Genomic DNA, 26,395 nt, shown 5'->3' on the forward strand with positions numbered 1-26,395 from the left:
AGTCTCTGTGTCAGAATCCAGATAATTAAATACTTAAGGCAAGAACGTGTCTCCACTACATGTAGGGTCTGCATGTAACAAATGATGGTCTGAACCATAGATGTTGCTGTTCTCATGTTTTGGGGATTTGAGTTTTGTCTTGAGCATGGGAGATCTCGAAACTTATTTTGTTTAGGCATTCAGCTGAGTACAAGGTGAAAGTGCCCTCTCTTGTAACTTGGTCTGGATTCTTGGAGGTGGAGTGTAGGGGCTGTACCTCTTTAGACACCTGTTGCAAGCTCTTGCTTTCATCAGATGATAATAGAGATGATAACAGAGTTCTTTCTGATGGAATAGTCTTTATCCCTTGAAAAATTTTGTAGGTTTGAAAGTGGATGTTGGGGGGGGGCGTCAGGGCAGAAAAACGAAATGGGTTATATATGTTTTCTTGTCAGTGTTTGGAAAACCTGGATATGCATGTATAAGTAGCCCCTAGGCAGCTATTAGATTAGAACCTGGCATTTACATAGCAAGCCCTAATATATGCTGCTGATCTTGGTGACATTATAAGAGTCATTTTCACACAGATACCATTTTTAATGGAGTATCTGTAATGCATTGTTCACTGATGCCTTTGCTTTGCATCACACATTCAGATTCTTATGTCTACTTTCCTTTCCACTGTACTTGAGCTACAGTCAAGTTACAAGGAAAAAATCTGCATTGGTGAGGCCACACCTGGAGTATTGTGGTAAAGATATTGAAGTGCTGGAGTGGGTCCAGAAAAAAGCAACAATATTGGTGAAGGGACTTGAACACAAGACCTATGGGGAGAGGCTGAGGGAGCTGGGGTTGTTTAGTCTAGAGAAGAGGAGGCTTAGAGGTGACCTCATCACTCTCTATAACTACTTGAAGGGAAGTTATAGCCAGGTGGGGATTGGTCTCTTCTCCCAGGCAGTTAGCAATAGGACAAGGGGGCATGGGCTTAAACTCTGCCAGGGGAAATTTAGGCTGGATATTAGAAAGAAATTATTTACAGAGAGAGTGATCAGGCATTGGAATGGCCTGCCCAGGGAGGTGGTGGACTCACCATCCCTGGAGGTTTTTAAACTGAGATTGGACATGGCACTTAGTGCCATGATCTAGTAGATGGACTGGAGTTGGACCAAGGGTTGGACTTGATGATCTCTGAGGTCTTTTCCAACCCAGTCGATTCTGTGATTCTGTGATCTGTTCTTTATTACTCTAGTGTTTTGTCTCTGACCCCTTTGTAATGCAGTTTCATTTTGGAGAATTCTTTCTGTATCAGTGTAAAGTCTTTCATGCCAATATACATCACTAGGGATCATAAGAAGTTTAGGGGAATAAGTGCCTTTTTGTTGCATGGAAAAGCACTTTTGCATTACAATTCTTCATTCTTTTTGTACATACAGGGTGTTGAGATTTATTCTGTTTCACTCTGACATGAGAGGGTGCACCCCATGCCCTTGTCTGTCTCTCCAGAGAATGAGTTAATGTTGGTAATAGAATGGGTAAGTTATACTAAGTGCAGGAGGTAGCATAATTATATGGCTTTAGGAGATGTATTTTAACCTAATTCAATAACTTGTTGGTTTATGAGTGATTCATTGGCAGAGGTTGCTATTGTTGCAGAAAGGCTGGTGTAAATTGAGCATGGCTGGTTTTGGCTGGGTCTGGTAATATCATGTTCTCTGTATCCTCGAAACTTGTAGTCAGGAGAAATGAGAGGAGTTTTTAATTTTGAGGACTATAATTATCCAGTGTGTCTACATGACTTGCTTGCTTTAATGAAGGAATGCTCTCCTTTTCTTCAGCCTCTGCTAGTGAGAACAATGCATAATCTAGAGTTCATACTACAGGAAAAGGTGTTCAGGAGCCAAACTTGATTCCTGATTCTGTCACGGATTCTGGCTGTTTTCTTGCATGTGAGATCTCTGGAGGCATTTAAAAGGCATTTAGATGAGGTTCTTAGGGATGTGGTTTAGTGCTAGAGTTAGGTTATTGTTGGACTCGATGATCCTGAGGGTCTTTTCTAACTGAAATGATTCTATGAGATGTATTTTCCCAAAGGAGAAAAAATAAAGTAAAATAAAGTGCCAGGGAACGAGTGGGCACTTTTGATATTGTTGGCCTCAATATGTCAATTTTTGTCTTTCTGAATTGGATGAATGTAAGTATTTCACAGGGCTTCAGAAAGGCCCTTTGAGTGTTTGCAAAGTGTTTTAGAGATGGTAGCATGGCAAGTTGCACTGCAAAGCAAAGGAACATCACTTTTGCAAAGCAAAGCAAAGGAACATCACTTCAGACCATACCTCTGGAGCATTTGGACTTTTGGCAACATTGCCCCATGACAGCAGTCCATTAAGAGACTGTCATAGCTCTGATTTTCCCAGATGTTTCGTTCCCCCCTTCCCCAGAAATTTTATCTGGAGGAAAAGAAGAAGAATTTGTTTATTTGTCCAAGAAGCCCCCAGAATACATCAGAGCTCGTGTCATTGTGCCCTTTGTTGGCATAGGCACTGTGTGATGTTCGTGCCCAGAGCACTGATTACAGGATGGGTGACCATCAGTCTTAGGAGTGTGTGAAGGGCTCGGCTCTTCAGTGGAGTTCATGGCAAGTGCTCAGTCTGCCTTATAAAAACATGATGACAATAAATTGCGCCTGCACATTTTACTGATTATTGTGAATGCATCAACCATAGTTAAAGAGTTAGAAATCTTTCAGAAAAAGAAAAAAATGTTTCATTAACCAGTATCTGAAAGGAAATCCAGCTTCTTCCCTTTGTTTACCAATAATATGTAATTTGAATAAGTTGCCTGCCCTGTCACAGTTTGACATACAAACCTTGTTTGACGTACTATGGCTGTCCCTTGCACTTGGAGGTTGAATGTACTACATAGAGCATGTAACTAATGAGATGGGGTTTTGTTCATCCTTTCAGTTAATTCTGTGTGTTCTTTTTCCCCCCCCTCCCTTTGTGCTGCACGGCTGATTACCACCCTAGGACCTTGCAATGGGACACAGACCCCTCAGTGCTGCAGCTCCAGTCTGACTCTGAACTTGGGTATATGTCAGCTCTTTTTGTTATTTGTTTATCATTTATTTGCAAGAATTATGTTGAAAATGCTTTCCAGTTGAGCTGGTTTTATATAATTTCCTTTGCTTTGTTGACTCAAAAAGACCATAATTTAAGTTTCCTTTTATTTAGTTTCATCAATAAGAAGCTTCAGCAAAGCCATCTTTGTGGAAAAACAAAACGAACCCAAAAACTATTTAGAGAAGCTTGTGAAAAGATAAGCTGCTACTTCTGTTGCCTGAAACACAATACAAATAACAATTTCATTACAGATGAAATGTTATTATTGTGGCACTTAAATGTGCATGTACAGTTACATTGTTCTTGTTTGTACCTATTGATTCAGACTTTTCTCTCTGAATCATTTGCAAGGTACTTTTTCTCCTCCTTCCTGCCTGCAATAGTTACGCTGTTTCCACATGCAGTAACCATTTCCCCTTTTTCCTTAGGAGCTGTGTATGTGCTTCTAATTGTGCACTTAGATGTGATCATAGTCCAAGAGGAATTGCCATCTTAGTTGAGTTCAGGCTAATCAAGCATTTTAAAAATTATTCTAGAGCTAAAATTAGTATTGTCTGGTTTGGGATAGAACTACTCTACCCCAAGCATCTAAAAAAATTAGTTAATTTAAATAATTTAGAAATACCTACCTGCAGAGATATTTAGGATAAACTGTTTCTCTAAAAAAGGATACATAGCAGTCCCTCAGGTTCTTGAGAACTTGAGTTGTAGGCAAAACCAAATCTCTATGTTGAAGAAATTGCTCTGCCTTTGAACTTATGGCCTTACCTGTCTGGGTCTCCAGGCAAGTGTCTTATGCTTTTACTAGTCCACATGAAATTCATTCACCATTCTATAAGAAAAACAACCATTTCCCTTTGACTCCTCATTAACAGTGCTCCCAGCTGCAGTTAGGGATGTTAGGGCTGTTCACCAGGAGAGATCAGGAGGAGTGGATAGTCTCCAGAGAGCTTTCTAAACAGGGTTTATCCACATCCAGAACTGTTAAGAATGTTTGTAATTTCCACCTGAGTGTGGCTTCAAATAGATCCAGCTTCTACAATTTTGCCTGGACCATGCCAAAAAGGTAGAGTTTTTTGGTTTAATATACAGAAGTTTTAGAAATCTCAGCTATCCTTTCCCAGGAGTTTGGATTAAAAGATGAGCACTGCTGGGAGCAGGGTTCCTCAAATAGCTGTGCAAGGCAAGTTCCTTTGTTTGACTTGAGAAAAGATAGCTCAGTGTATAGCCCCAAGACTTCGATCTTTTATGAGCAGTCAGTGCAAACACAGAAAAGAAGCACACCAAAGAGTAAATCCACAGGTATGCTCTGTAATGGAAGTCCTGCTGCTTTTGAAAGAAAACTGTCTTCAAAACCAAGGTAGAGTCAGAGAGAGGACCAGACTTTCCTCTGGTGCCATGAGACTAGGTAAAAACCAAACAAACAAAAAACCCCACGAAAACCAAACCACAATTAAAAAAAAAAAAATGTTCTGCAGTCAGCAATTTAATTCTGTGTGTAGCGAAACACTTCTAGCACAGACATCTTTCTTGTGGCACCTACAGACAGAGAAATAAATTTTAATGCATGAGCTTTAGTCACTGTCCTCCTACTGGCATCCCATAAGCAGTTTTGAAAGGAATCCTTCAAAGCTTTTGTGCTCTCTAAGATGAATATTCAGTGAACTGTAAATTATAAGAATTATGTGAGCACCTCAGATGAAAAATGGGAATGGGAAAGCAATAGGCTGTTTAGTGCTGCTCTAAAAAGAACTAGAGTCTAGAACATTACAGTCCATATTTAGCATAGTCCAGACACTGAAAGGATGCTCCAGTTGTCCCTAAGGGCTTCGGGTCAAGGGCTAGGCCAGCTTTTAGTTACATAAGAACCATGACAGGTTGCTTAATAGGGACAGAAAAGAACTAAGAGGCCATGATCCTCCCTGTTTTCACCAGTACTTACCAGGATATGGGTGACACTAGATGTTTGTACAAGCATCAGCAATTCCAGAATTAGAAATGTTTTAAGTAAAAAATTCCACACATTCTCTCAGCACAAGGCTCTGGGATGGTTAGCAGTCTACAAAGAGGTTAACTCAACTACCAGTTGTATCCAGCTCTCCATTTGAATCAATGTTCCCCATCCTCAGCAGCCGAGGAGTTATGCATGACCTCATGTGGAACTGTTGTTAGAATTAGGTGAGGTTCTAATTAGCCTGGATTAGACACATAATTAGAGATTTTACTTAACCAAGACCACAGTCAAGAAGCTCTTTCAATGCAGAAGGCTTAAGAATCTCAGTAAATGGAACCAGCAGCCTGGGGCAACAGGGGACTGGTTACACAGGGAAGTCTAACTGACCAAGTAGGCAACAGAGATTGCACATCTGGTGCTGAAAGAGGGAAAAGCAATTGAGATTTTGCTGGGGTGAGATATTTATTAAAGCTTGAATTCACACAAACCCTCAGTTAAAGAAGCTACAAAAATGTAATGCTGCTAAAACTTCAGTTAGCTGAAGTATATCACAAACTGCAGAAGTACTTCTGTCCCTGGTAACGGCACAGAAGTTTTTCTGAAGGATTTTCAGACAGTCATAGCTTTAGTTCATATTGCCAAAGTCACAAATGGTTGTAAGGAGGGAGACTTGTTTATTTTTCCTTTTTGAAAAGGAAAAAGACTCAGAGCTGTAACAACTATTTTCCTGCTCTAGTGGTTTGTTATATGATAGGGCTAATTCCTACTAATTACCTGCTGAATCTGATTGCGTTAAGCTTAATAACAACTCAGCTGGTAAGACAGATTAGAAAAATATATAGCTGATGTAGTATGAACCACATGAAGAGTTCAGTAGGTGTCATCCAATGATAACAATTTCTCTTTGAGACTCCCATTTCCTTTCAGACATCAATCTTAATTGAATACCTAAACCTCTGTAAATGAATTAGATCAAAACCCCACTGGCCTCTGTTCTTCTGACAATCTTGAAAATGGAGGAGATATGGATAATGTGTATGAATTTTCTGCTTTTTCAGATTTCTCTCTGTAATGATATGGCAGTTCAGAAACATCATGTCCATTAATTTATTTCCCATAAATGCAAAAGTGTGCTTGCTCTTATTCATCTAGTTAACTGGATTTATGTGGTTGATTTGCATATTATTTTCTCTGCTGAAAGCTGGCATTTTTTCCAGTAAAACACTTGAAAGTAACTGTTTGTTTATTCTTCCCTCCCTACAGACAGTCAAATAATATTCAAGAAATAAATTGAGTTTTTTTCCTCTCACTGTTGAGTGAACTGTGTATGACTAACACTGTTAATGACCACGTGCAGCTGTCTCTCTTCCTTTTCTCTCACTCATTTACAGTTAGTTGGCTTTACTGATTTATTTCATGTGGTTTGTTTAAAGTTAGAGAAGTAGTAGAAGAAGAAGGCTATACTTGCCATGTTCCAGCTGTGTCTCAGAGCTCCCCTCCAACCCTTGCATTAGGACTCTACTAATCATAAACCTACATCAGTTCCACTACTAATGACACCGGTAGAAGGGAAAATCTCCTTTATAGAAATTACCTACCTTGCCAGTTAAAGGCTCTATTATTGCTCTCAGGTGAACATCTGACAGTTCTAATCCAGCCTGGTTTATACCCACCATACCCTTTCCAGTATTGTGTATCTCAGGCTGAGGATTAACTCTGAGCAGGCAGAACATTGCAGTAATGATGATATGAAAGAGAATCTTGTTGCATGTTACAAGGGGCAAAATCTGGTCATTTCTCTCTCCCATTTACAGTCCTTCTCAGCAGCATGATCTAGAGGTTCAGTAACTGTACTTTATTATGGCAAATGGTTCCCAGGTCATTTTTCTTCACTGCAATTAGGTACTTCTCATGCACAGTGTATTGTGTTTTATCTTAGCAAACACTGAAGTATTTTTTTTACCCTATTCATAAAAGCAAACACTCTTGTTCTTGCTTCTGATTTACATTTAACACAACTAACCTTTTGATGTCATGTATTCCATCTTAGACGCAGACTGCACAAACTAGGGGTGTCAAAGATTACCCAGGTTGATTTCTTACCTCGGGAGGTGGTATCATACTCCAAGGAGACACAGACACCTCTTGCCACGCATCAATCTGAAGGTAAGACTGTTATTACTTTTTTCAAAAAAAACCCATTTTCGTAGAAAATAAGTATTTGAGTAAGAGTTAAAGAATGTAAGAAAAATAATAGTAAATCATAATATAGCTACCTCTCACATATTTTCTGCAAGCCAGGTATTGTTTGTGTGATTAATGACTGTTCTGGTGAGAATAATTATAATAATGACTTTAAATTCGGGTGGAGCCGAACTACTTCTGCCTTACAATGGGCTGTGCTTAGATAACAGTATAATGAGAGCATATTTTCAAATAAATCATTACAAATATAATTAAAATGGTGCTTTATTCATTTTTTCTTGGTTTCTCAAGGAAGTTATTCATTCTGTGCTTTGTAAAGAGGCAATGATGGGAAGTTGCCCTCAGATATTTGGTCAGTGTAATTGTGTCCCCCTCCAGTACATGAATCTTAGGAGAAGTTACAGTTTAGTTTTGTGTGCTGAAAAAGGAGGTTTACATATTTGATGTGGACAGTCCTGCTTTCTCTCTGCTGACAGATACATATCTGCATTCATGGAACTCTTTCTTTGCTGCTTGGCTTTCCTGTTGACAAGTAAACATGTGGAGTAGTTAGTAGGGGAGTGCTGATCTGTCTGTTCCTTAGACTACACACTTGCCAGTGTTGTACTGCAGAACACTGATTGCAGGTCAGTTGAAACCATTTAAACTGAATGCAAAAATGTACTTTAGCCTGATGTAATTTTCACACTATAACAAAGCAGGTAGGAGAAATACTGAAGGCAGCCTTGACTCTATTTTTTGCTGTTAACAATGAAGGATGAAGAAAAGTTCAACAATTAGGTGCTTTCCTGCAGTAGATAGTGTAGAACCCCACCAGGCTCCATAGAGAAGAAGATTCATGTATGTTGCAAAAGTTGTACAACAAAATCTGTCTAAACATAACTTACTGTCAAGGAAGATACAGTGATAAACATAGCTAGCTTTTTTTCTGCAAATGGGTTACCAGGTCTGCCTTCTGCTTTTGTAAAAACCAGAAATGAAAACTGCTGAGCTAGATACTCACATTCTGCTTTCCCAGACCACAACTTTACTCCAGTCATCTCTTGACTGAAATAACACCTTCAAGCATACACAACCCTGTTGCTTGGATGCTGCTTCTTGGGTAGCATGTCCTGACAGCTTTGCCTTCTCAGAGGGAGAGGCTGCCTCAGAAGCCTCCCTGATTCAACCCAGATAACCTCTGCTCGCCTCTCTGAGAACTGCTGAAGCTTTGAGAAGATGGGGTTTACCCCCAAGGCCTTGCCTTCCTGGCTTGAGACCAGTAGGTGCTCAACCCTGTGGCATTATCCTGGAGTCATTGTTATATCAGATGGAGATGATGCCCTTCCTCCCTGACACAGGGCCTCTATTCACTGTAAGAGCATATGGATACAGGGAGTTGAAGACACAGCTTTGATGTGTTCACCTCTCTCAGTCCTGCAACTCCAGCACTCAGTAGCTGACATGCCTTTCTAAACAGGCCAACCTCTCTTGAGGAAGCAACTTCTTCCAATAAGTTCTTCTTTTTCCGAGGAGCTCTTCAGCTGTTACAAAATCCTTTTCTTGAGTAGACAAGAGGACAGTCACCTACCTTTCAAGGAAAACAAAAAGAAAACAAACAAACAAAAAATCCCAAACACCAACAAAAACCCCAAACAACCAAAACCAACAGTGTGCTGCTGTGGAGCCTGGCAGTCAGGACAGCAAGCACAGAGGGCAGTGTGGCTTGTCTTGGTTCTCTCTGGTTCCTTACTTGGATGAAAGAAGATAAGTGCAAACATAAAAAGTGGTGGACTTTAAACTGCCCAGGCCAAACCTGTGATGGGAAATGTCAAATGGTGATAAGTGGTTTTGGTGACTGGATTTATTACCTTTCATATTCTCTGTGTCATCACAGTCAAGGAAAAACATCAACAAAAGTGAAATTTTAATACTTAAACACAGAGAAAATATCACTCGATCGCTTGTCTCAGATTTGTGGTGAAGGGAAAGTTTAACTTACACTTCCTTTCAAATCTGCTGCTGGGAATTCTCTGCACATAACTGGGACATGAATATGGCCCTGCATCAGTAAAGGAGAGCCAGGAAGCTTTGGTTATTTCATTGAAATGGTATTTAATTGGAAACTCTCTAGGGGGTAAATAAGCTCTGTGATTTTCGTCTCCCAGGTCTGATGGAAATGACTTCTCAGGTTTTCAGTCTCCCAAGTCTCTTTGTGAATGCTGAGCCCTTCACGCTGTCACTCGAAACATGAACAGCAAACAGAGGGAATTCCTCAGGCGAGCAGTTTTGAGAAGTCTCTATGCTGTTCCTATGCATTCGTGTGATAAAATATAGCCATTATCTTTTCAAGATAGATTATTCAGCCATTACTATGGTTATGTGCTCGGTTATTCAGTGTCTGAAGCTTTAGAGTTTGAGAAAAGGAAAAAGGAAACCACTTATTTACTTAGATAAGTCTGACTTCAGCTTTCAGAATTCACTCTTTCACTGCCTGCCTTGGACACTGGAAATGTCAAAATGTGGAATTTTACGATGAGATTGTCACATGTTTGCTTCTGGTTTGGAAGACGACTAATGAGGGTACAGCTGGATGGAAAGACCTCTCCTATATGATTAAGCCACTGAAAGAGGACTTTGAATCCATTCAAAGTTCTGCAGCTTTTTTGAAATGTCAGTGTCAGGTTTTCTGCACGTTGCGTCTCTAGAAAGAAAGTCTGAGGTACCTTAGACCTACTGCTGTTCTGGAGTTCAGTGAATGTAGGCCTTTGTGGTAATGGCTATTCCCCACCAATCCTTGTAAAACTGGTAAAAGTAGACCTTCATTGTGGTAAGTACAGTGTGGTGCCAGAGAGCCAGATGCTATGAGAACTGAAGTCTCAGCTTGTCAGCTGCTAATTTTAGAAGAAATAATGTGGCATTATTCCTCACTGTATAGAAACAGATTAACTCCTCTTTTCAGAAAAGGTAAATCACTTTATTTCAGAGGAATAATGACATGTCATTTCCCCCACCCACTCTATTATTTAGGGAGATGTGTATATGCATCATTCAACCCTTTGATCACAAGTACCTAATTCTTTTGCTTTATTTAGGTCACAGTAAGCTTCAGCCTTTTCTATTCTTCCTTGTAGGATGACTTCAAAAACACCCAGATCTTGGCTCTGGAGCCTAAGAAAAAAAGTGCTCTTTACTTTTCCCCTCCTCCTTCTATAATTGGACTTGAATTTAGGTATTCATAGGCATTGAGAGACATTTCACTTGTGCTGCTTTTTCCATTCTGGAGTTGATTAAGACCTAGACTATGCCAAATGTTTTCTGAGAGGTCTCTGTGACACATTCGTTCACAGTACAGAGACTGTCACATTGCCCCAGAATGGCAGCCCCACATAGCCTGGGATGGTTGGACCCTCCAAAGCACTGCAGTGCTGCCCTTTGCTGAAGGTACACCTAGGAGAAAGCAGGAACAGGAAAGCCATGCCCTGACCTCTGCCAGGGTGGATCCCACACTGCTGTACAGTAGTGCAAGGAGGTCTATATGTCTGCCTACAAGCTGCCTTTGCAGATAGGAAAACAGCTCATACATTCAACTCTGCTGGCTGCCCACCTCAGCTCCAGCTCACTGTTCTCCTGCTCTCCAATGGGCCAGAAGGTAAAATCTCGGTGAGGGAAACATCACACTGTACCTGCACTGAGAAGGGAGATCATCCTCTGGGAGAAGGGAGATCTGTCTTCCCTCAAAACCAAAGGGGGCAGCAAGAAGGTGAAGGTCTCTGAGCTCATTGGCTTTGCTGACCAGTGTCAGGGATGTTGTTATTCCTCTTCTGTGAAGCACAAACTACTTCTTCATCAATAAAATGAGATATTACAGTTTTTCTGGCTTACCAGACTGTCACTGCAAATAGGTTAGTTTGAAATGCATTTCTGAAAAAGTAGATCCTGTATACAGGGGAAGAAGATCTGACTTTCTAGAACAATGGAGGTCCTGTGTACTTCATCTCTTTATAATCTTCAAAAGATAGTTGTTCATGTGGGGAAAACAAATATGTTGTCATACTCACCTCCTGAGCAGGATGATCTTATCCTACATCTCAAACGTTCACCCAGTTCTGGTAAAGAAAGCAATTCAGGCCCATGCTCCATCTGCTTATCTGCTGTACTCAACTAATGAGGATGTTTTGACTGTTAGGCAAAGAGGAAAAATAAGCCCTCTACTCCATTTGGAAGTGAACTGGAATGAAGTGCAAAACAGAGGTGAAACTCCAGAAGCTTGGTTGGGTTCTGCATCTCTCTGACACTGTAATTCTCTGACCTAATGTTCCTGAAAGATATCCTTTTTAAAACACTGAGGGAGGAGAGTTCTGCTCACAGTCTAAGACTTTTGAGGCCAAGATATGTGAGTTTAGGTATTTGTTTGTGATACCAAATGTAAGTGACTACTGTAGGGTGAACCACAACTCTCTCTAGGTGCCATTGACTGCATTGACTGGTTCTTCACTGGCTAGCTTGACAGCAGAGCACTTCATGTAGGCACAATAATGTAGATTTCTCATTGCTGAGTAAACTGCATATGACTAAAAGTGTCATACACTGACACCATGTGAAGGCTGTGTCCTACTTTGAGTTTTGGTAATCAGATGAGGAATTACATGTGATTAGGACTGAGAAGCCCCCACGCTGTGAAAACAAGTCAGGCCTCTGTAAGTTCAATGATTAAATCCATAAATAAAGGTATTTTCACTTTGATTGTTAGGGACTGAGATTTCCAGGTTTAATCAGTGTGGAGCTCTGGCTCTGTCTGTCCTGTAAGGTAACGCACAGCAGACCTCTAGCACAGCAAATTCTGCACCAGACCTGCTGTGCCTTCCCGTGTCTGAGTGTAGCTCAGCTCTAGCTCTGTGAATGCATGCTGTACTTTACAAAAGCCAGTCCCAGAACTAAGCGAGATCATACTTGAGCTTTCTCATGCCCAATATGTCTAGAGCTCATGGATCAGAAGCTGAGGGTTAAGTTAAAGAGCTTATTTCGGCTTTTCCCTTCCAGAGAATCTTAGAGCTCAGATCCAATCTGAAAAGGACAAGACAAGTCTGGACCCGTTGAATAGAAATGCAGATGAACATTTGTGCATCACCATGCATGCAACATATGCGTCAGGATACGTGAAAATATGTGTGATGGAAAAGCATTGGACGTAATCGGGGGGGAGGGGAGGTGTGAAGCAGAGATCCTCTGTTGTAAACAAAAGGTGGTGGAAAGCAGAGCAGAACTGGGATAGAAATCACTACTCAAAAGAGGATACAACCTAAACATGAATCAGTGTTAAAGCAGAAGTTCTGTTTTTAAAGAGACAGAGCCTTATTATTAGTACTGATGAACACTAATTTTGTAAGAAACATTATGGTCTGTCCTAGGAAGTATCATGTATCACTGAGTGGTTTTAGTTAGCTATAAAAATCTAGTTTGCCTTTTCATCTCAAACCTTCATCCATTGGGGTCATACTGTGGATCTCAATAGCTGGCATAAACACTCTAATTCAAGACTGCTTTGTTTGATTAAACCAACAAAGCTTATTTTGTACGGTTGTACCAGACTGTACAAGATTGGATGAGACTAGAATGAAACAGAAGACAGATTTGAGGTATTGCACTATATAACAGTCTTTCAATAATTCCCCTTTATGCCCATCACAACTGCATCCTCTTTTCTAAATATCGAGATTTCAAAGGTGGAATATTTATTTATTTTTCTAATTTAAATTGGGCAGAAAAATCTTTCCACGGTATTCAGACAGCTCCCTCTGGTGTTAAAGTGATGAACCGACTCGTCATCCCAAAGGGATGCTGGAGGAGAGGGAGGGATGCTGGTGTGACCTGCAGCAAAACACTCCCCTCATCTTTTGTCTGAAGCAAGAACTATACTTAATAGAAGATACTTGAGTTGTACCGTTGAAAAGCTGTATGAATGTAAGTGCTGATGAAAGAAGTGTGAGAAGAGATGAAGTTGAGGAAAAAGATACTATCTAGAAACGTTTAAAAAGCCTTAAAAATTCAGTTACAGGCATTATGACAAAAATCCAGGGGAATAATACACTAGTGAAAAAAGCTGCAATCCCTTGTTCTTACCCATCCCTTCTTGAAGTACAATTTGTAAAGTACAGTTTGCTAAAATACATATTCTCCAGGACAGCCACATCAGGCAGGTACCAGGTGTGGTGGATCTCTGTTCCACTCCTTGGAAGCTACAGACATTAGGTGTATACTGATAAAGGATTTCTTCGCCAGCTGGCTCATGATAATTTTATGTAGTACAGAATTAGGATAAGGGCTTGGCTTTGAAAAATGTGTTTCTGTGGTTTTGGTGTGCAGAATAATGTATTTGACACTGACAAGGGGTTCTTCTGGGACGAAGAATGAAGAGGCCATAATCTGTGGTCCTGCACATTTTGGTGTTTGAGGGCAGGAGGAGACATCAAATGACTAATCTGAAATATGTAGCATGCATCGGCTAAAATAGGATTTCTATAAGACAATCCTATTCCATTCCTAAAAGGTGGCCTATTTACATCCACAGTCTACGAGTATATTTACCAGCGATCATTGCTGCAGTATTTGTTCCTGTTCTCTGACTCTCCTCCCAGGTCCTCTCTAAAGACTTCTGGATGAGGGTTCTTCTTATAGTCAAGATGGTTTTCAGATAGTTTTCAGCAGAGAGCCTTCTTAATACTAAACGGTTTTGAACAAGCAGATCTGAGAATTTATTAAGCATCAGTAATTCTCAGGGAATTATCTACTAAGAACTGATTTAACAGAGGGAAGATTGGACCTGGTTACACACAGTAGGAGGTCTGTGGAGGAAAAACGCTTTAGGGATCTTAGGCTTCGTCCCTGATCATTTCATTACGCAGAGACAGAGAAATTTGACTCTTTGCAGCTCTTCCACAATCCTAACAAAATCCTTGGAAGGTCTCCTGAAAACCAGACCCACATGCATGAGTGTTTCCTGCTCCAAAGTGGCCCAGGTCTTCTGCAGAACCTGGTTTCTCTTGCATGAGGTAGCTCTGCGTTAAATGCAAGCCCAGGAAACACATCTAATTGTTATTTGCAAGGCTGGAAAGAGAACAACAGACTTGTCACAACTGCCCTCACACCTTCTCTAAACCATTCAGGCTCCAGAAGATGCGAAACAAACCAGAAAGGTTAACGGCCTTTCTCAATGAAACGGGGAGCCAGATTTTAGGTTATGGCTGCCTTGGAGGAGACTGGTGTGCAAGCGTCATTCTGTGCATGGAAGGAATACTGCTTCAAATCCTCTGCAGACAGCATGGGGAAGATCCATGCTCTACCTTCCTTCCTTGCAGATCCTGCTTGATCGTCATGGATGATCCTTGCTCTGTGCTTTTGAGCAAGTGGATCCCACCCTCCACCCAAGAGAGAGGAGGCTAGTCTATTCTACAATAAACCAAAAATGTTGTACTCAGCCTCTTTGTGTGGAACCCAACCTGCTCCTTTAGTTGGCAGTGGGAAATCTGTAATTGAATACGATCCTGGTACATCTGGCGTCACTTGGTGGAAAACAAGAGCTCTGATGTTAGCAGCCTTGACCTCAAGCTCCTTCAACTACCTGCAAGTCATCTCACAGTGCCTTTGACCCGTCTTTGTGTCCTGACATCTGAAACTAGCAGTGATCCATTAATTCAGAGAGAAGCCCTGTAACACCTGTATGCAAATGGGATCTTTTGTTGGCTGGAAATGAAAACTTTCCTCTAAGTCTTTCCTCTCTGGAAAAGATCCCAGCCATGTTTTACACATGAACAACTGCTGTATCGAACTGATTTGTTATGTGTTCCCCTCAAGCAACCAAATATTTCTAAACTTATTTGCAAGTATATCACTATGTTACAACTGAGCTTTAACATGAAAACAGAAGGAGACTCACTAATGAACAGCACCGTGATTTCTTCAGTCAGCAGACAGTGAAAAGACAGCGGCCAATTTTTCTCTATTTGCCATTTTCACATGTTCCTAGTTCTCGTTTTACCATATGTATCATTTCAGTTCTATTTGAATATACTTTGAATTAACAATGTGTTGTACGTATTCCAGTGCTCAAATCAGAAGTTATAGATATGAAAATGTAAAAAGGGGGAAAGCTGGATTAACAGTGCTTCTAACAGAACAATGAAGACATAGCTTTTTGTTTTCTTTAGAAACAAAGCATGCTTTTTCCTGCCGTGCCTGTAATTCCTTATTTAGCCTGAAGGATGGTGCCTATTCAGTATATACCAGAAAACTAATGCTCAGCTCCTTCTATTACGTGTTTAGTAACCTTTGGCAAACTCTGGCTTTGTAACATGGACCAATCTCTGCTGGAATTAATGACAAGATTAAGAAAAATGTGCATTGCAGAAGTAGCAGTTATTAATCCTCAGTGGTCTAAGTAGCACTTAATCTTTCTAATCCTGTAAGTAGATATAAAATTAGGGCTGAAATAGACACAGGCCATAATGTGGAAAGCCCTTCATTAGTAGTATTAAAAAGATGTACAGAAAAAAGCAAAACAAAACAACCCACCACTGCTCTGTTACTTCACATTTCTCAATTTATTTCTTGGCACTTGTGGCTCAAAGAAAGGAAAAATATCCACATGTCAAAATCCCCTCCTCTGTTTTAACCCACACTGCTAATGTACTGGGTCAAAAATTATGCAGCTGAAAATTCTCCTGTTCATCACCTCTCTATCTTCAATTCTATAGCTGAGCCACAGCTTAAGAAGCTGGCTGATTGTGCCCCTCTGTAGCCTCCTTTAATGGGCTCATTGTCATAGGAGAGGCCACCTGCCTTGGCTGGAGGAGTGTCAGCTGCTTGCTCACAGACCAACTGGAGAGGGAGCCAAATGGCTGGATTGGGCGGAATGAAGAGGGTTTGCCACACGCCACGTTGTTACCCACCATAAAGCTGAATGGGGATGCATGCCAAGCTGGGTCTTTGTTCACCAAGTGCATCTTCACAGCCTGACCCCAGCACCTGGGCAGAGCCCTCCAGTGGCAACCCCTGAGCTCCCCTTCTCCCTCCCAAGAGGCACTCCCAGGGTTGTGTAAAGCCATGCTGTTGTTTATGATAAAGATTAATTGTAGATCTCATCTGAAGTACTTGAGAATCCCTCCTTCAACATCAATGGTAGCTGGATCCTTTCTGGAGAATCCTTTTGCTTGTTCACACACATTAAGAGTTACTACAAAAACTGAAGAAAGCATCTGTATGAAGAAACTTTTAATGAAATGGATATGTCAGTGAAGTTAAAGTCTCAGTGTGAATTCCCACTGGCCACTATTAATAGAAAATGGAATTCTCTTTCGCTGCAATACAATAGACTGTCTCCACAAATAATGTTACTTTTCAACCAGACCCTGGCAGCCACTTGCCCATCTATCTTATTTTAAATAAACTTAGAATCATTCACTCTGAGCCACAATTAATTTAGATGTATGCCCTGGCCATAACCTCCAAAACAGTGCTAGCTCTTCCTGCAAGTGAATGTCCAACTTAAGGCCCACAGGAAGTGAGAATATAATAGTTATTCTTCTAAAATGTGTTACACTCGAGCCATGAAGTTTCACACTTAGTTTAAGCCTACAACTGCATGTTGTTGCTGTGGATACTCCTTTATTTTTTGCTTTCCTCACCCTGCTCACATTCTGAAGTTTGCCACATCAGAGCTCAAAATGGGTCCAGCTCCTCAAAGTTTGGCACAGGCAGATCCCTGCACTTATAAATAGCCCCACTGGTCTTGGTAGCAGCTGCTGGATTTTGAGGACTCTTTTAGATCTCACTACTTGTTTTGCAGGTGAACCTTTTCTGAAGGTCTGTCCCCAACTTCAGAGCTGGAGAATTTTTGAAATTTTAGCCCTTAATCATGGTTGTTACATATTTTGTTTCTGGTTATCTCCACCCAGATGTTCAGGTTTTGCTCTCCCTCTCGTAGGCACCAGATACTCAGCAACAACATGCTCAAAACAGCCATTCATCTGCTATGAAACAAAGAAAACACTGAAGATTTTGCCTGTGACTGTGTGAAGAGCTCTCTGTGTGCTGAGGCTGCATCACAGATTATGTGCAGGTTGAGAACTCAGCTCAAAACAACCTTCAAGAGTGGAGTCCCAAAATTGCCTTTACTTGTTGACTTCACAAATGAAAGCTGAGGGATATATACATTGTGGTGGGATTACTTTGGTTGCCCACGCAGCCACTCTCTCACTCCCCCTTCTTGAACAGGGTAGGGCAGAAAATAAGATAATAAAGCTCATGGGGTGAAATAAGGACAGGGAAATCACTTACCAGTTACCATCATGGGCAAAATAGACTTGTCTTGGGGAAAATTAATTTATTGCCAATTAAAATAGACTTGGGTGGTAAGAAGCAAAGGCAAAACTGAAATAACACCTTCCACCCCTCTCCTTTTTCCCAAGCTCAGCTTCACTCCTTCAATCCCAACTGTAATATCTCCCCTCTGCCCGAGTGATGCAAGGGGATGGGGATGAGGGGTTGTGGTCAGTCCATAGCAGCTCCTCCCTGCTGCTCCTTCCTTCTCAGACTTTTCCCCTGCTCCTCTTGTGTCCTGCCCACTGGCTGCAGTCCTTCAGAGTAAACCTACTCCTGCATGGCTTCTCCATGGGCCACAGTTCCTTCAGGAATATCCACATGCTCTGGTGTGAGGTCCTCCGTGAGCTACAGTGTGGATATCTGCTCTTGCATGGTCCCCTCCATGGGCTGCAGGGTAATACCTGCTTCACCATGATCTCTCCACTGGCTGCAGGGAATCTCTGCTCCAGGCCCTGGAGCACCTTCTTCCCCCACCGGCTTCTTTTCTCATGTTGGTGCTCACAGGGCTGTTTCTCACTTTTTTTTACCTCGTTCCTCTCTCTACGATGTGATGTTTTGCCTTTTCTTAAATATTTTTTCCCAGAGGCACCAGCAGCGTGGTGGATGGGCTCAGCTCTGTCCTGTGGTGGGTCTGCTGTGGAAACAGCTGTGTTCAAGACAGGGCAGCCTCTGGTCTCCTCTCACAGGGGCCAACCCTGCAGCCTCTCCAATACCAAAACCTTGCCACCTACGCCTCATGCATACAGGTATTCAGAAAAATTGGTAGCTTAGTAGCCAAAATTCAGATGTTTCTTGTCTGACAGGCTTGGGATCAAGTGTTTACTTTGCCAAATAAGTGAATGCTTTAACCAGTAAATTGTTGGGTGATTTGGGATAAGTTATTTGTTGGAGCAGGCACCAGAGTATAGTGTTTAGTATTCTAGATGAATGTTTCTTTATCATCATGACATAGGACTGATCTGTCTGTATATCTAGAGCAATCATCCTATCTTAACTTGATATTTATGGATCTGAGACAAGGGCTTAAAGGCATTGGGTAATTTGGGTCCCTCTGGTGTTTTTTGGCAATAGAAAATTTGGTGATAGACTCCTTACTTTGGAGGAGATCCATTGCTGAGGATGCTGAGAAGCAATGGATGCTTGCCTATACCAGAAGTAGGAACTTGAATCTGGTCCGGTCAGCTACACAGGCTTTATTTTTCTGGTGGTGATCCCAGGGAACGATCCATGATGCCTGTGCCAAATTGTGTCGATTGAGTCATCTCACTTTCCGTGTTAAAAACTCAGTATCTCTTGGAGCAGCCAGTTGATCCCACATTGCTTCTTGCCAGGCTCAAAGCATACTGTGGTAGCCATCATGTCAGCAGCTTATACAATAAGACAGCACAAACTCTTCTCACATGCATTTCACAGCCTTCTTACCTGCGAGAGTGAGACGTGCAAGGATTCACTTAAAGGGATGATTGAGGCCAAGAAAGCTGAACCCAACACAGCCTTGCAAAGCGGAATATGGACCCTAGCCCAGACTGTCCTTCAGTCTGTGCCCAGGTTTCCAGACCGATGGAACTACTTGATTTGGTCCAGATGTGAACTGGGCTTGGTATAACATGCTTACAGTTTGGACTGATGAGAAATAAGGAACTCTTCTTTTTTACTCTTTGCTAGACTGTGGAAAGCTTGGATTCAGGGCTGTGGATTTCCAAACAGGCAGTGTTCCTAGGAGTTAGGCACTGAAGTGTTTGCATGAATTTTAAGGATATAAGAGCTGCTTAAGTAAGTTAACACACAACAAATTTACATCTGCTTCTCAATTATGCAGTCATGAAAAGTTGTCCAGTGAACAAAGTGAGGGCCTTTGGGACAGAGCAATGGAGTGAATGTCAGGAGTCTTATCTTTGTTACAGTGTACATGTGTAATTCAGATGAAATCACTAACTGAGCTACAGTCACCGCAGAGACATAGGTATCTCTCTTCATTTACTCCTAGTGGAGACCAATAACCATTTAAACATGAACTAAGTGAACTCACAGCAGCCAGATTTACTAGGATTTTTAACTGTCACAGAGCTGTCTGGTAGCAGGACTGATGCTAGTATCCAAGCTAACTAGTTACATCCTTCTGTAGCTAATTCAATATTTCAGTGCAATCACATGCAATAGCTCTACTGTGAGGGACCTAGCCTATTTGTGTAAAATTTCTATGGTCAAAAGAGTGAGACAGACCCTTCCAGAAGGCAATTTACACTACCTATTGTATTTACCATGACACTGAAATAATTGCCTTCTATTTGTCCCCTTCTCCATTGCCTACAGGCCTTAGCCAGTACATCTAAATTATAAGCTTCATTTTTAGATGTTGGAGGCTAGATGAGGTAATTCTCACAATTTTGTGATGGGAATATGGGCAAATGCATTATGTGGTGGTTTTCTGTTAACCCCTGAAACAGTTCTGGGACTATTATTGTTGCTATTTCTTGGTTTTCAGCTCCTTCATCTCTTAGCTGTTCTCCTTTGAAGTTGCTTGTTGTGCCTGTGTGAAAGCAAAGTGAAAAAGCAGGCATATTGTTTTCCTCTGAAACTTATGTAATTGAGGACAGCACTTCTACAGCTGATATTTAAAGGCAATAGGACAGCAAACAAATAGAAGAATGGCTTTGCCATTTTGTTTCTTCGGTTAAATAGTGTTTTCAAACTAGTAGGAATACTTCGTTGTGCAGATTCAATACTACAGCTTATGTGCTAACATTGATTTTGATCCATCAAGCTAATTTTTGTATTGTGTAGTTGCTCAAATGCATGTTTCTGTCACATTTTGTTCAAGGCATGTGCCTTACAGTAAAGACAGAACTAGAGCCTATCAAATTCCTTGCCCAAGGAGCACTGAGCATCGAGTGGATACAGATATAAATCTAAGATTTATAGCACTGTGACTATGAAATGGACAAAACCACACTCTGTTTGCTGAGGCATATATACACTTTTGTCTGCTCTTTCCTCACTTTCAACCGTATCACACAGGTTGCTGGACTGTTCATTTGATGTGATGTTTCTTGTATCAGAGAGACTTGACGAAGTATGAAAAATTAATACCCAACCCTTATGTTTTAGCTGTGCAAGGAGCATGTTTTCAGATACAATTACTGAATTAGTTAGTACTAGTTTACAATTATCCGTAATAAGTCTGTATTAGGAATGGTAAGTAAAAGTAACTTTTCTGTTTCACAGTTCATCGGCTTGAGATAATTTAGTAACAAAGGCTCATGTTGCAATCAGGGAAAGGATTCCCACCGGCTTCAATGGGACCTGGACTAGGACCAAAATTAAGTGCTTGCCATGAGTCTAAATAGCTGGCATTGTCACTGACTCATCATGTGAGCCCTTCAGTACATTGTAGAATCATTTTATTTGGATTTGATTAAACATAAAAGTATTTTGCAAGGCTTTCCAGCTTTGAAAAACAAAGTCATTTACATAAGAGCTAAGCAACCACATAGCTATCCTCTTTTAGCCTGGTTAGTAGGCTTAATCCTGCAAATATTTATGCATGCTCTGTACTCATGATTAGTCCCCTGGCAAATGTGATTGTCTGCCATTAGGCATGTATGTGTTTGGAGGAAGAGGTCTGGTGCTGTAACATCTATTTGTTGTATCCTGCTTTGCTGATAGACTGCAAGCTCTGAAGGGCAGAAAATATCATTGTATATCATACTTACCAGTATGGGTTGTAGAAGACATTCTGCAATGAAATAATGATCATTTTAAATGTTTATATATATGTATATATGTTTAAAGGGGAAAATAAGGTCAATTCACTTTGACAACTGCTAAAAATGTGCATTTTATTACTAACACCTTTTATCAATCCAATGAACAATAGAAACAGCAACTCTGCTCCAAGACTGGCCACATCTTGCAATAATTTATAAATGTCCATATCAAAAATAGTACACTTACTCCAACTTTTTCAAAATGTCCCAGGGTGAGCAAATGCTTTTGTATTATTATTAGTTTTGACAAACCTGACTGTATGCTGGCCATTGTTAAAGGGTTCTATCTGCCTCCAAACTCAGTGAGAGACAAAGAATTTTTAACGAATTTAATTAAAACTTTATGTGGTTTATGGTGTTCACCTCCAGCTGGTGTGCCATTCTTCTCTGGTGAATGAAGTTTCCTCTAATGCATAATGATGTGTTTTATATGAGGGATGTTTGAACCCCCTTCCTCGTAGCCCTGAGGTAGTTTCCATGGTATGACACAGTGGTGAAGTATTTAAAAGCAGGTCTCTTAAACTTAAGTGAATTATGTATATGGTTAAATGCACATGCATGAAGGCATGAATATGAATCTTAAAAATAAGTTTAAGAATTTTTTTTTCCCAGAAACAATCCTTGTGGTCTTGCTTTTATGACCCATGCTGCTGAGCATTTGTCTGTACAAATGGTACGTTGACATGAAAGGGTCTTGTTATTTAACTGCTTATATTGGAACTAGGAAGTTGGATAATCCAGTCCCCTTTGGTTAACACACTGAAAACTGACATCTGTACCAGGCACAAGGTCCCAATATTGATGGACACTCCTAGTGCTGCTGTAATAAAAATGAACAATAACATGCAGATAGTCCTGTTAGTAAATGTTACAGTGTGTTTTATGAGACATGCTGAGACACTGCAATGAGCTGGGCCATTCCCAGGGATGGTTAGAGTTACTGGTGGAATTCTAGTCTACTGAATCTCTCGTGCTGGTGGGGCTTTTGTGTAGGGTCCCTCAAAAGGGCAATGGCCTGTCTGCTTTCCTGCAAGCTGTGCTAGGACAATATTTCTTCTGTCTAGAAACAAGACCTTTCAAAAAGAGGTACGCTGTTGATTTGTTTTAAGCACTTGCTTTTCGAAATCTTGGGCCTGGGTGTGGCCGAACTGAAATACAGAGCTGTCTTTCTGTGGTTCTTTGGATGCTGAGATTTCAGTTGTGCAAGAATATTGAACAAGTTCCTCAGGGAAAGAATGAATGAAGCAAGATGTCTTGGACCAAAGAAACAGGGCTTAGAAGAACTCACGTCTCTACAGGGAATAGTGTGATCCCTGGAGCAGTCTCAGTAATGGAGTCTACAAACTTTCAGTGGTTTTGCAGACACCGGAAAAACTTAGATGAATGTTGAAAGGCATCTTCATAAATGATTCTTCTTGTTCTAATGATTGTGAGGAGTTGGACAGGAAACTAGTTACAAAATCACCATGTGCCAGCATCACTCTTTTATATCACTGACCAAGTCACTGAGGGGGGGAGAGCCCTTTACATGGCCTCCTTGGAAGTTGACTAAGAGGAGACGTTTTCCGGGAGGCGAACCTTCAGTGTATCAGCTGGAAGACTGATAATCAGTGGTTGTCTGGGGATAAGACCTTTTTCTTGGGGAAAGGGACTTCAGCTTCTGAATCCACCTGTGAGCTTTAACACAATTTTCCAAGGGTTAGCCAACAGTAAATCACCATATGTGTTGTTCCCCAGCTGATGAAGAAACAAAATCATGCAGGAGAGGACCCACCGTAAACTAAATCAGAAAAAGTCTTTGGAGAAAATAAAGATAACATTTGGCATTTGGTAGGATGGCAAAGAACTGAAGAGCATTGTAAGCTAAGGAATAACTCCCGGCAACAGGGATGGACAAAAAAACCTCCAGATTAATAGAATGAGCAGGTGGATGAATAATAGATTGTAAAGAATGAATAAATACTGATGAGGAAGTGGAGGAGGTCCTGTAAACCACAAAGACATGTTTGTGTTTTCATAAGAAATTAAGAGGATGCTCCTGGAGGTGACAGAGGGAAAGGATGTGAGGAGCTGACATCCTGCACTGGAGGAAGTCTGACCACGGACTAGTGAGTCATTTTGTTGCATTGCTCCTGATTCCAGATGCTCTTATTGTAGTCTCCACTGCACTTTTGCTCCTTAGAGTAAGTAAAAAATAAATTGGGTCTGATGAGCTGCGATGCACCCTTCAGTGAAGGCGAGGCTTCTCTCAGTCAGCACAGAGAGCTCTTGGACTAAATGTACCAGCAGCTGGGTGTCTGGTCATGTCCTGTCTTTGGGGTGTGTTGTTATCTAGTGGAGTAGATCCTGTGCAGTATAAATCAGAACAACCCTGATTTAGGCTGGCAGGGAATGTGGCAGTCTCAGAACTGCCATCCTGTGCATCCCAATTGGGAAGTCTGTCTCTGGAGGTGAGCAGAGCCAGAGGAAGGGAAGATCACACAGTTACAAAGTCATAATTTAATGATGCAACATGGGGTGTGCAGTCTACTAAGCAGTATCAGTCAGTACATCAAAGGCTCTACAACTCATCTCCTGGTAAATCAGTGCTGCTCTTCGCCTTTGGTTAATGTTGTCAAGTGATCAGTTTTTGAGGGTCCTCTCTGTATTCCTCTGGTCTCCAGCTCTAAAACAACATTATGCTTCACTAGTAACCTTTGTTCCTGGAATCGCTTATGGCAAGCACTGTTGGGAACAAAGTAAAAGAAACCTGAGAAGGACTAAAGCTTGAGACTCCAGGGGTTGAGTTTCAGCTGCATATGCCCGTGATGCACGGCTAGTATTTCATCAGCCTGTGAACACTGACACTCTTGACAGTGGACCAGTGGGCCCTTTGCAGGCACAAGCAGAAAGGCAGGGCCATATGAAAGTGTTGGAGTCCAGGTGTTGGTTGTAGTCCTACTGTTAAAAGCAGAGAGAAGAAATCAAGCAGGAAAGAAGTAAAACCACCGAAACCAAATATTTATTTCCATGGTTTGTAGATACTTTGCACAAAGTGGCTAATTAACAAAGGAAGAAGATGCATGAGAGTCTGATTTATGGCAGGGGTTATTTGCACATGAAACTGCCACAGCGACACTGAGGACTGAAGAATGAGCTTAGCTTGAAAAAGGGAAGTTTTCTCAGTTCAGCTGAAGGATGAAATGCAACCCAGCCTGCCACAGTCCTTATGCATTGTATACAAGGGCATTGTATCACATGGTGCTGCTAAGAACACTGGGGTAGGTTGTCAAGGTACAACCAAGGTACACATCCAGGGATGTGCCATGGAAGACACTTGAACCTTCAAGGTACATTTCTAGGTGACCTGAGTGGGAAACTTCTAGATGATTTGGGCCAGTTATAGACTTTGGAAGGAGATCTGTGCACATATGTTCATAGTAACTGTTGGTAGGACAATACTGGGAAACAGAAACAGGAAATCTGTGCTGCTCACACTTTCACCTATTCTATGGACTTATTGAAGTACAAAGTGATTTAGTGCTAGAGCAGTCATTAGGAGGTATTTTATATACTTCTATATATGTACAAATGTCCATTTATTTTTCCTTGCTTACTTTAAAAGTGTCTTATGAGTCAGCCCTACTCTTAAAAAATGAGTTTCTCACACTCTTCTAATCTTACTGTCACTGCCATATATATTGTTGCAGGGCAGCAGTGTGTGATGAAAGTGATTTTTGGTGCATTATTTCATAGCTTTGCAGTTGAAATATTGCACAATCATTTGAAAAGATATATATCTGCATGTACATAGACTGACATGTCGTTTTAAGGTGAAATACTGTCATTATGATGAAGAATATGGACAATTAGTAAGATATACTATAGATAGCCTTTAAGTGTTTTTGGATTGGAAACACTGATCCTATCAGAACATAAAGAGAATCTTATAAAGATAAAAAATAATAGAAACAGACTTACAAAAATAATGGGCATTTAAGAAGTCTGCCTGTATTTTGCTTTGTCGCTGACTTCAGGCCAGATTATCCATGTGTGGAATGTCTTTAAAAGCATAAAGAAATTATACCATATTTTCTTCAGAAGAAATATGAGATTTGGCTCCTGTATGTTCCTTACACACTTGAAAATCCCTGGATCAAAGCCCACAGAATCTCTCCTGAGGAGAGATTTGAATGTGGATAATTATGCAGGAAACTATGAGGACTTTTATGTTTTAGCTTCATGTACTATTTAAGTAGAAGTTAAAATGAAATAAAAAGATGTATCATGTCTTATCTTGACAGTCTTCTTTTCTTTGTTTTGGAATCCAATGTTCACACTGTCTCCAAAGACATAATGAAAATTTTATGTAGGATTAGTTTAAGTCTTTCCTTCAGAAGTCTTTTCATTGAAAAATATTCTATTTGAAAAGCAAAACTTTATCTAAGCTTGCCACTATTGTCAAAATGACATATTTTTTGGTCACCTTTGCAAAATCTGCATAGTACTGTCATTTTTGATTATTTTTTTTCTGCAGTTTAGAAGATAATGTCCTATCTGTGTCCATGTGATGGGCAAAACTCATGAGCACCTCCTTTTCTGATGGCAAATTTTTCTCTCCTGTACTTACCCATCCCTCTAAAAACCACAGCCTTCAGCTCTGAGCCCTTTGACACTCTTGGTCATTTCAGTGAAGGGACAGCAGGAAGCTGTTTAGCAGAGGATATTCAGTTGTGGAGGATATAAATCAACTATCCGTGTAGGATATGAGTCAATCACTTTTTGGCAGTTCAAGACACTTCTTTGGTCACTTTGAATTGAATGGCACTTGCCACATCTGATTTACCTACTGCAGGTGTGTGTGATGTAGCCAGCGAAAGCCATTCCCTTCTTGGACTCTAGGGCAGAAATACTCACTGAAATACTCACAAAATCTTCATAGGCAAAGGTGAGATCAAGGGTTCACCCAAGGGATCAAAATCTCCTGCACAGCCAGGCTGCTTTGCAGTGCTGTGTCAGACCATAAATCACAT

At 40.9% G+C, this 26,395-nt stretch overlaps 1 protein-coding gene across 7 annotated transcripts in view; it reads left to right on the top strand.

The window, feature by feature from the left end:
- DYNC1I1 (dynein cytoplasmic 1 intermediate chain 1) overlaps window positions 1–26,395 on the top strand; it is a 193,080-nt gene that overhangs the window by 37,345 nt on the left and 129,340 nt on the right. For 4 of the 7 annotated variants that reach the window (XM_065051124.1, XM_065051123.1, XM_065051125.1 and 1 more), the window contains exons 5-6: window positions 3,006–3,065; window positions 7,103–7,218. In XM_065051124.1, coding sequence (XP_064907196.1) covers window positions 3,006–3,065; window positions 7,103–7,218 — 176 coding nt within the window. The remainder of the gene's footprint in view (window positions 1–3,005; window positions 3,066–7,102; window positions 7,219–26,395) is intronic. The other 3 variants (XM_065051126.1, XM_065051129.1, XM_065051130.1) reach the window with 1 other exon arrangement.

The sequence above is a fragment of the Columba livia genome, chromosome 2 (genome assembly GCF_036013475.1).
Source record: "Columba livia isolate bColLiv1 breed racing homer chromosome 2, bColLiv1.pat.W.v2, whole genome shotgun sequence".
NCBI lineage: Eukaryota > Metazoa > Chordata > Aves > Columbiformes > Columbidae > Columba > Columba livia.